The 11,218-nt window shown below is 47.0% G+C and overlaps 1 protein-coding gene across 1 annotated transcript; it reads left to right on the top strand.

Annotated features, from left to right (window-relative positions):
- Window positions 1-613: 613 nt before the first annotated feature.
- On the top strand, window positions 614-9,718 carry LOC309600421 (uncharacterized protein; the record flags this gene model as incomplete). Its single annotated transcript, XM_082332759.1, has 3 exons — window positions 614-1,456; window positions 8,893-8,987; window positions 9,484-9,718. The coding sequence occupies 3 exons, from the start codon at window positions 614-616 to the stop codon at window positions 9,716-9,718; spliced, it is 1,173 nt and encodes a 390-aa protein (XP_082188885.1).
- Window positions 9,719-11,218: the final 1,500 nt, after the last annotated feature.

Below are 11,218 nucleotides of genomic sequence, written 5' to 3' on the forward strand. Positions count from 1 at the left end.
TGCTCCTCACTCAACTGCACCGCTCAGTTAGCACGGTAAGTGTTACCTATTAGCAGTGTTTCTTGATAGCAATGGTTCTCACTTGGTTTTGGTCAAGCAATGAATTGAAATGTGTCTTTGTATCTGATCTTTGTAGGGTGTTGGACTAGATGGCCTTTAAAGGTCCCTTCCAACCCAAACTATTCTATGATTCTATGATTCTATGATCTACAGCTCTCTCCGAAGTCCAGACTTTCCTAGCCTGTTTGTCTATTGCTTATTGAAAAAGACAGTTAGTAGGGAGAGCACAGTGGAAAATAAGCTTCTTGGGATGGAAATTCAGGGAGTGATCTTCATCGATGAGCACAGGAAAGTTCCCAGGACAGTTCAAAAGATGCACAAGTATCACTGCAATAGTGACAAGTGGCTTGATTTCTGTAAGGATCTTTTTTTGCAACTCAAGACAGATAAATAGGAAGTAGTGTGTGATATGGCTGTCAGCCATGGGCCTAGACAGCAGCATTTGTATGCCAAAATAAAACATATCTATATACTTGGAAAGATGGGTTGTATCTGAAAGTACGTTGTGTTTCAGGTCCTCGCTCCTTCCAGCTTTGACTACACTACAAAAAACATGTGCTCTACTGGGTGTTGCTCTACCGGGTGTTGCTCTACCGGATGCTGCGTCGTCATGAGGAGCAAAACAGTGTGCTCCAGCGAGCCGTGCCAGAAGACCATCTGCTGCGACCCATGCCAGAAGCCCTGCTGTGACCCATGCTGCTGCGACCCATGCCAGAAGCCCTGCTGTGACCCGTGCCAGCAGTCTGTCTGCTGTGACCCATGCCAGAAGCCCTGCTGTGACCCGTGCCAGCAGTCCGTCTGCTGTGACCCATGCCAGAAGCCCTGCTGTGACCCATGCCAGCAGTCCGTCTGCTGTGACCCATGCCAGAAGCCCTGCTGTGACCCGTGCCAGAAGCCCTGCTGCGACCCGTGCCAGAAGCCATGCTGCGACCCGTGCCAGCAGTCCTGCTGTGACCCATGCCAGAAGCCCTGCTGTGACCCATGCCAGCAGTCCTGCTGTGACCCGTGCCAGAAGCCCTGCTGCGACCCATGCCAGCAGTCCTGCTGTGACCCATGCCAGAAGCCATGCTGCGACCCGTGCCAGCAGTCCTGCTGTGACCCGTGCCAGAAGCCCTGCTGTGACCCGTGCCAGCAGTCCTGCTGTGACCCGTGCCAGAAGCCCTGCTGCGACCCGTGCCAGCAGTCCTGCTGTGACCCATGCCAGAAGCCATGCTGCGACCCGTGCCAGCAGTCCTGCTGTGACCCGTGCCAGAAGCCCTGCTGTGACCCGTGCCAGCAGTCCTGCTGTGACCCATGCCAGAAGCCCTGCTGCGACCCCTGCCAGCAGTCCTGCTGTGACCCGTGCCAGCAGTCCGTCTGCTGCAACCCATGCCAGAAGTCCATCTGCTATACCAAGGTGTGCCAGAAGCCCTGCTGCTGCTGCTCCCAGCGACCCTGCTGCTGCTGTGGCTGCTGTCCCTGCTGCTGCTCTGGATGTCAGTCTTGCTGCTCCTACGTGGTGAAGAAGAAGCCAGTTATGGTGTGTTACAGCCCCCTGCCATGCTGCTCCCCCGTGAGGAAGTGTTGCATACCCATCCAGAAGTGCTGCACCACAATCAAGAAGATTTGCTGAGCCAGCTCTGGGTAGAAAAAGCAGCTCTGCCAGCTCCCATCTCTGGCGTACAAGAACAGACGCAAGGAGATGAAAACCTGCTCATTTGTTTCTGGTTCACATGATGATAGAGTAAACGTTCAGCAATTTTCTTCCTGTTTTCAAACTTAAGCTGTCTTCTTCTTTCTGTCCTTTAATTATTGAACATCTACAATGCATTTGAATATATCACCCATTGTATAAGGCAAAGAGCTATTAGATATTAGTGGGGCTGTTAATTCTCTTCTTGGTGTATGGAACTTGGGATACCTTTGCTGTTAATGTGATCATTCTTCATTTTCTCTCTTGACTTGTAGACAATAAAACTTAGCATTAAGCAAAACGCAAAATCTTCTCTTTTGGTTGTTCTTCCATCGCTTTCCCCAGAATGTGTCCTCATTCTGGTGCCATTTTCTGTGCCTGCAGCCAGGGTTCTGCTGGCTACAGACATGCTCCTTGGGCACAGCAGGACATTTAGGAAGCAAAGAGCTGCTCAGCCATACCTCCCATTGGTACGAATCAGGTCATGTCCAAAGACAGCAAGCAGAGCAGTAGGATCCATTCTTGCACCTACTGATCACCTGCTGATTTTGCCTCAGCAAAATTTTTACTATAAAACTAAATGGTTACAGTAAATAAAGCTCAAAGGACACAGACTGAATGAAGCATGCGTAATTCCACCATCTGAAAACACAGCACTCCATAAGAGGTATAGGAACTCATCCCTGATACTGGAATAGGTATTTCAGCAGGTACTGAGAGGAATTCACTACTCACTGAATAGCAGGCACCATCTTCTTCCACTACCATCTTCGAAAATAAAATTTCAGAAAACACCTTAAATCGGTGAATTATTTTTATGTGAGCAGAGATTTTCATATGCAGTGTTCCTGGATTACAAGCGCTGGAATGAAACCCAGGTGTTAGCATACAACTTAAAAGCTTCATTCCTAAAATAATGCACACATGAGTCAACAGTACCCTTTCTACCTGGCTGGGACTTCCTTTACTATTAAAATTCAGGACTCAGCTCTGAATTGCACGTCTCAGGAAAATGCCTTGAGCGCTGTCTTGATTGCTTCCCCCAACCAAATCTTCAGAGCATACACAAAGTCTGCATTAGAATAATCTTCTCTACCACTTTAGACTCTCCTGGAAACATTATTCAGGTCTTTAGGAGTTTTTGATTAATAGGTAAATCAAGTACAATACACTGGCAGAAGGATATCCTATACCATACCATACCATACCATACCATACCGTATCAGAAGTGCATTCTGTTAAGGATATCTTGTGAATATTAATTTCATCATATGCTGGAAAAGCTGCCATGACAGATTCCTCCCCGTTCACAAACTCTCAAATTTTCTCTCAAATTTGCGTAACCACCATGGAAGTTTACAAAGACATATGGCATGGCATGGCATGTAAAAGGGATTTAGTGCAGAAGAAGTTATTTCTGACCCAACTATACACTAAATGACAATATCTCCTCAATATCTGTATAAGACCCTGATTAGCAACAGCCTTGCAGGGTTCACATCCATTTCTAAGATAGACATGGACCTGGCCTGAGGAGGGCCACAAAAACTATCAGAGGCATGGCACACCTGCTCTATGAGTACAGGCTGAGAATGTTGTTGGGGTTGTTCAGTCTGGAGAAGAGAAGGCGCGGGGGAGACCTTATTGCAGCCTTTCAGTACTTAAAGGAGGCTTATAAGAAAGACGGGGACAGACTTTTTAATAGGGCCTGTAGCAATAGGACAAGTGGTAATGGTTTTATACTAAAGGAGGGTAGATTCAGACTAGATAGAAGGAAACATTTTTTATGATGAGGATGGTAAAACACTGGCACAGGTTGCCCAGAAAGGTGGTAGATGCTGCATCCCTGGAAACATTCAAGGTCAGGTTGGATGGGGCTCTGAGCAACCTCATCTTGTTGAAGATGTCCCTGGTCATTGCAGGGGGGTTGGACTAGATGACCTTTAAAGTTCTCTTCCGACCCAAACCGTTCTATGATTTTATAATTGTAACACAGGGATCATCTTGGCCAATATGGCGACAATAAAGCCTGATTAAAAGGCTATGAATGACTTATTTAGTGGACGACATGTTGGAGGGTTTACACAAAGAGGGCATTACTTCCTGCAGGCAGGTGTCTGGCTATTATCGCGTGACCAAAGCAATGATCCCCTACGGGCAATTCCAGAAGAGACACCCAAAGTCATAGGAGGCCGTGTTCACATCTTGGGAAGAAACTACGTGTCCCAGCCACAAGGGATCACCTGCCACCACTCCAGCCTCACATTCAGAGTCTGCTGAAGATGACGGCAGCCTTTATTTGCCATGAATAGATGCTGCCTCAGCATCTTGGGACTCTCATCTTATATTGGTGTCCCCTCTCATCAGATGATGGAGTCATCAACACCTCCTTCTTCTCACGTGGAGCTGTCCTGGCTCTGCACATGGCCACAATTTCTTCCCCCATCCCCAAGCCTGTTTCATAATATCTGACTTGACTCCTACCATCTTATCCATTCCCTCCTGACGGTTCAGTCAAGCTTTGCATACACAGCAGCCTTCGTCTTAGCACACTGCAGCCAAAACAACTGTAAGGAATTGCTGGAAACATCCAGCCATGTGCCTGAGCTCAGAGCATCTGTGAGATACTAGCTGGGCTCCCGAGGTACAGGGGAACGGCATGGAGAAATGCACTCAAGATTGGATTTCCAGTCTTGAACCTCATGCTTGCCTACAGTGACACAGAATCAAACTGTTAGTGTGAAACACTCAAATGTGATCAACGCGAATACCATTAAATACAAGCTGTCTCAGTATCACAGACCTTAGAAATAATCTCAGAAAATGGAGTGTACGGAAACAACACAGAAAAAAGTTAACATGTGTGCACTACTGCTTTGAAAGCTGCTTAATTTAAACTTAATCTACCCCTTCCATGGATGAAAATGAAAAAAAATCTTAATAGTTTAGCAGAAATAAAAAGCAGGGGGTGTGAGGACCAAGCACCATGGAGGGAGACCCAAGAACAAGACTGAGAAAGGAGAAACTCTTCAGTCTTATCTCTGACCACACAGCCACCTCTCAGAGGCAGGAAAAAAGGATTCACATTGACCAATAGTTTCCACTGGTCCCCCAAAATCCCAGCCAAGCGCAGAGGGGACACGTGAGCAGTGACATTTCCAAGTTCCAGGCATGGTTCTCCCGCTCCTTCAGCACCTGCCTCCCCTGGGCACATTGTTAAGTGTCTCTGTGTCTCAAGGTCATTCCTTGGGAAGTGGATGGGAATACCTTACAGCTGCCTCCGTTTCCCATTAATGCAAATTCATTAGAAAATTTGCACCTGTTGTTTATATGTACGACTAATTACGATGCGCAATTGAGGCAGTGAGCAAACAGAAAGAGGTAAAGATTAAATACCGGAAGACATGTGAGAGGCATATTCTGGGTGATACAGAGTGAAGTCAGAATTGCCAAAGAATGCCTCATTTCCAGGGCATGGCTTTGGAGCATATAAAAGGCTCCCCATCACAGTGGTCTTCATTCGCTTATCTTGACTTCTCCTCACTTGTCCTCACTGGTCAACAGGGTAAGTCAGAGCTTACTACTTGCCTTTTCATTCGCACTCTAACATACTTCTGTGTGCTTTTGCAGGAAGCCACCCAACATTTCCTGTACTGTCTCGTTTGGGACCAATTTTGAGAGATTGGTTTTGGGATCCACCTGGGTGCCTTCTTTCTGATGGAACCAGTGCTGGACAATATGCCAAATGCACTGGTGTCCAATGCAAAAATGTGGAGATTTTGGGGACAGGCTGTCATGGGATTCTGGACAGTAGGGACTTCCCCAGCCAGTCTGGGATGGACTTTGGGATAAGCATGCTTTAAGCTGCATAAACAACCAGGAAATTCAGGCAGAGAAAAACAGCCTCTCTCTGTTCCTTCCAGCTTTGCCTACACCACTACCAACAACATGTCCAACGGAGGCTGTGGATGCTGCGGTGGAAATAACTGCACCGTGTGCTGCTACAGCACCAAGAGGTCATGCTGCAAGACGCCGATGTGCTGCTCACCCATGCAGTGCTGCTGCCCCAGCAGCTGCTGCATGCCCATGCAGTGCTGCTGCATGCCCATGCAGACCTGCTGCTACACCATGAACAACAACCGAGGCTGCTGCGGCGGTGGCAGCGGCTGCTGTGGCAACTAAAGCCACTCGGCAAAGGGCAGGCAGGGCTGCGCTGCCTGCTGCTTCTCTCCTGCCTCACTTGGTGTCGGATATGGATATGAATATGGATACGGCCCTGAACTCTCTTGCTTATTTGCTTAGAGACTGTAGGTCATCTCTGCTCTTCTTTGTCTGCCTTTAATCACCAAATGCTTGCAATGTACTTTGAAGTTGCTACCCACTGATCAGTGTGACTTTCCTTTGTAAGCACTAGTCCTGCTGTTAATTTTCCTCTTGGTGTGTGGGATGTTTAATTCTTTTCATCACTGTTTTGCTTCAACCTGTCTGAAAAAAACAATAAAATCTGTAGTTCATAACCCTGCAAAACTCCTGCTGGTTATCTGCTTGCTAGTTGGTCCATCCAGAGTGCATCACCACACCTATCGCGTTTCCTTTGCATTTTCTTCCAGTGCTGGGATGCTCCTGTCTAAAAGGTGCTAAGTGGGGGGGTTTGCCTACACAAAGAAAATCAACACATCCCTGATGCAGTTCTGAGCTTCTACCTGGGTCTATTCAAAGACAAGCTGAGAGTCTCACATCTCTGCGAGAACTATTTCTCCTCTCACTGTAAAACTAGAAAGAAACAAGAAGCAAATAATACATAAACTTGTAAAGGATGTGAATTTCTACTGAAACGGTTTGACACAGGCACATCTCAACTAGGAAAGCTCCATGTACTTCAGCCAGCTAGAGGTCTACTTCAGAACCTACAGACAGCCTCTATAAATACTTTAGCATTTACGAGAAGGAGGTCTTGCCTATGCTAAAATGGCTGGGTTACCAGATTTTGAGCTGAGGTGTTAGAGTAAACGGTGAGAAGCTTCAACCATCTTCAAAGAATGACTGGGTCAGTAAGAGTTGTATCAAAACATAGCATGCAAGATCTGCACCATAGTCCTCAGTCTGTGTCTAATGCCCTTTACTGACTCTGCTTCCGCACTGCTTCAGTCCCTTCTTTGCGTTAGGATCCGTAGCCCACTCACCAAAGACCATTCGAGTATCCAGGCTACACGAATGGCTGGATGTGACTATCGTAGGTGGGAAATGCCCACCTAGATCATCACTCCTTCTTGCAGTTGCAGGATTTGCCAATGAGAACTTTCCCTCTGGAGGCACAAGTGAAGTGTGCCCCTCTGCTTCTGCCTCTTTAATTCCTTGTAAATTAATCAGTTCTCATGGGGAGGCAAGCGCTTGCCTCCTCAGAGGGGACCTGCTGGAAGGGAAATGCCATGCATGCTCTTCTACTCTGTCTGGAGAAGTTGCAATTACACGTGTTGCTTCTCCAGCATTTCGCTCAAAGAATTACTCTCATTCCAGGAAAGTCTGGAAAGGAGCTGGCTGCATTTACTGCAGGGGCGAAGCAGCACTAAAATCGCAATCTGCGCCCCCTTGCACTGTGCAGAAAGTAAACCAAGGCTCCTGCTAGCATCCTTGGGGCTGGTAGCAGCTCATCTAGGAGCAGCCCTCTTCGGAGCACCCCGGGGATCCCGGAGGATGTCAGGCAGCAGGCAGGGAACTCGCCAGGCAGGCTCCACCATCCTCTCATTAGGCAGCACTCCTCTCAGGATAATGTGGCGAGGTCTTCAAATGAGAGCTGCAATTTTAGGCCATGGAAAAAATTCCTCCCAAATACCCTGTGTACCTGCCAGCATTCAGCCCCACAGCAAAGTGTATTGGAGGCAGTGGCTGGCATTAAAGAAGCATTCATCCAGCCTGTCTCAGTTGCCCAAGGCTCTGCCTTACCTTGACCTTCCTCCCTTCCTCTCTCCCTCCCAGAAAATGGTTCCACCTCAATAACCTCTCTTCCTGCATCACTTCTGAGTCCCTGCCTCCCACTTAGTTCCATGACCCCAGTTAGGACCAGTTTTCTGTGCTTGTCATGTCTCTTCCACCTTCATCTTCCTCTCACCCTCTCGGTCCATGCTGGGGTCCTTCATTTACCACTTCCAACATCCACAAAGAGTCCTGCACAACCTCCAACTCTAAACCCCTCTCTTTCCCTGCTGAGGAGCTGGGCAGGGGGGGTCCTGTTTGGTGCCAGGGCTCCAGCACACAAGGGGATTGCAGCTGGATGCAAGGGGAGGTTGCAGGAGGGACATGTTGACTTGCAATGCATCATGCCCAGTCCCAGAGCCATAGCTCCTTGCGTTGCTACTTGCACAGGCAGTGCTGCCCCTTAGCTTTTTAATTAAAATGCAAAATGTTCTGAAGTGAATATTCAATTCAGGGTTTTCAAAAACGTTTCTAGGAAAGCAGTCCCAGCAAAGCAGAGCAGGAACTGAAGCACTCCTGTGTCAGTGATGCCTGCATGCAAACCTAAACCCTCCAGATTGGAGGATTTGCAAAAGTTTAGGCAAACGAAAAGACAAAGATGGTTTTGGCATTGCAAAGATGCTCTTAGCATGCGTGAGGGCAAGATGATCTTGCATGGCGTCACGTGCAGGTGACTGAGACGCAGGAGCCAGCATGACTCCCGACACATTCCAAAGACATGGTCTTCTTCCTCCCTCCTCACGTGCATGTCCTGTGACCAGGAACAAACATACTTATTTTCATGAAATTTTCCAAATATTTGTTTCAAACACTAGTCCGATGAAATAGCCCATCACGTGCCTGAAAGACGCAACCCAGGGGTTCAGTTTCGGCTCTTACACTGATTCAGCACCAGCTCTGCTGAGTAAGTCCCTTAGCATCTTTGGCCGTCACTGTCTGCATTTGTCAAACAGATACGAGGACACATTTTTTGGCTCCCTTGCAAGGCTGCAGAGAGGACTAATTCATTAGTATTCATAGAAGCCCTCTGATTATCTGCAGGCTAAACAATTATGAGGCAAAACAAAGGTAGTGATCACAAATAATAAGGCAAAGAGTAAATACCAGAAGACACGTATAGCTAAAAAGTATGGGTTTGGGTTGGTAAACAGGGAAGTTCAAATGGTCAATGGCTGTCTCACTTCCAGGAGGAAGGCGTCGAGGACTATAAAAGGTCTCCTGGCCCAGCTCACTTCATTCGCTCATCTTCTCTTCCCTTCACCTCTTCTCACTCTTCAACAGGGTAAGTGAGAACATCTAATTCTTCCTCCCTTTTCACAAAAGGAAAATACTATGGATATCTTATAACAGTATCCAAATATAACTGGGTATCTGGACTGGGACTTTGGCTGAAGTTGAGCTTTTATGAACTGCATACTAGGAATTATGGGGACAAGCTAGAAGTGTTAAAGGATGGAGAGGCTACAGGAGTATCAGCAGGGCCATGCAGAGCAAGGGGACCGAGAACATTTCAGGAGGGCCCAGACGGAGGACGGTGTGCACTGTGCTGGGTGATTCTTGCTAAGACATTAGGGATGCCCTGGTATGAGTAGGTGGGTATCTACATTGCAGGAAAAAGACGGAGAGAAGAGTTATGAGCAAGTTTTACTACAAATGAGACAGCACTAGGTTTCAGCTCCTTGACTCTCCGTATCTAGCATAAACAGAGCTTTGAATTAATTCTGTATTTCCAAATATCCTGCTCCCAGTCACAGACAGACTCTCTCTGTTCCTTCCAGCTTTGCCTACACTACTACCAACAACATGTCCAACGGAGGCTGTGGATGCTGCGGTGGAAATAACTGCACCGTGTGCTGCTACAGCAGCCCCAAGTGCTGCAAGACGCCGATGTGCTGCTCGCCCATGCAGTGCTGCTGCCCCAGCAGCTGCTGCATGCCCATGCAGACCTGCTGCTACACCATGAGCAACAACCGAGGCTGCTGCGGCGGTGGCAGCGGCTGCTGTGGCAACTAAAGCCACTCGGCAAAGGGCAGGCAGGGCTGCGCTGCCTGCTGCTTCCCTCCTGCCTCACTTGGTGTCGGATATGGATATGAATATGGATACGGCCCTGAACTCTCTTGCTTATTTGCTTAGAGACTGTAGGTCATCTCTGCTCTTCTTTGTCTGCCTTTAATCACCAAATGCTTGCAATGTACTTTGAAGTTGCTACCCACTGATCAGTGTGACTTTCCTTTGTAAGCACTAGTCCTGCTGTTAATTTTCCTCTTGGTGTGTGGGATGTTTAATGCTGTTGATGTATCGTACTCCCTTTTCTTCCATTAATCTCCAATTAGTCATGAAAGACAATAAAATCTGTGAGTTATGACACTGCAAAATTCTGGTACATGTTTATTCATTTATCTTTGTCTTTTAAACTATAGCTCTGGTCTGGGACTTTTTTAGCGTTTGCTTAGTTTCTGAATATAATGAATTTTTCAACTCTTTGTCATGCTACTGATGACAGCACCCCAGCATATGCAGCAAACATCTTGGGTCAGTCTCTCATCTGGGGAAAAAATAATGCTTGCTAGTGTCAGTATGTTATCTAAGCTACAGGAGTATCCTCTTGGCCATGCAGTTCCATGCTATCTTTCCCCTGCTTATGACTTTGAAGATACACAGTCTGCAATCAAAGCATCTGTATGGTCCTAAAGCCAGAGCTAAAGGTCTTTTTTGTTAATGGAAACCTCCCCAGTGAATTTGCTGAGCTTTAAAGTAGGCTGCTTAAAAGGCTTGATATCTTGTCAATAAGATTAAATAGACCAGCAAGCATGGTCTGCATGGTGCAGGGAGGGAGAGACTCATTGAAAGATGTGGAAATATAAGTCTAGCCTGAAGGATTCAGAAATACTGTCTAATTTCATCTGGTATTCTATGAAAATGTAGCAAATTTTAAGAGATGAGACTCAGATATGAAGTATTTGCACTTTGTGATTTGTAGAATCCTCAGGAAGGGAAATGACTCCAAAACATCTCTTCTAACATGAAAAACTCCAAAACCAGCAAAATATTGGGACTGCGGTAATGAGTCATAAATCTAAAATCCTCATTGGCCCTTAACAAATACCCAGGTCTTTTCCGTCCTTACATGCAAGTCCCGTGGCTTCCTGCAAGGCAATTACATTTTTCCTGTAGCTAAAGAATAAATTATCTCAGCGGCAGCAAAGTGGTCAGGTCCAAGCACGTGCCCCAGAGTCACACCCCTGAATTCTGCACATGCTTTTCCCAGTGATTCAAACCCAAATGCCTCTGGACAAACCTCTGAGCATCTTTTACGGAGGCTCTGCCATGGAGTGAGTGAATGGAAATACCTTTTGCACTGACAGCCTGGGGCTGCTGTGAGAGATACTTCGCTGGTACTTAAAAAATGCCTCGTGCATCCACAGAAATGCAAAGTGGAGCAGCTATACAGAAAATGAGTCAAAGCAGAAAGGTCAGAAAGGTGGATACGGCGCTTGACAGAGCCTGAAATTC

Source organism: Platalea leucorodia (assembly GCF_965183815.1).
Source record: "Platalea leucorodia genome assembly, chromosome: 24".
Lineage (NCBI taxonomy): Eukaryota > Metazoa > Chordata > Aves > Pelecaniformes > Threskiornithidae > Platalea > Platalea leucorodia.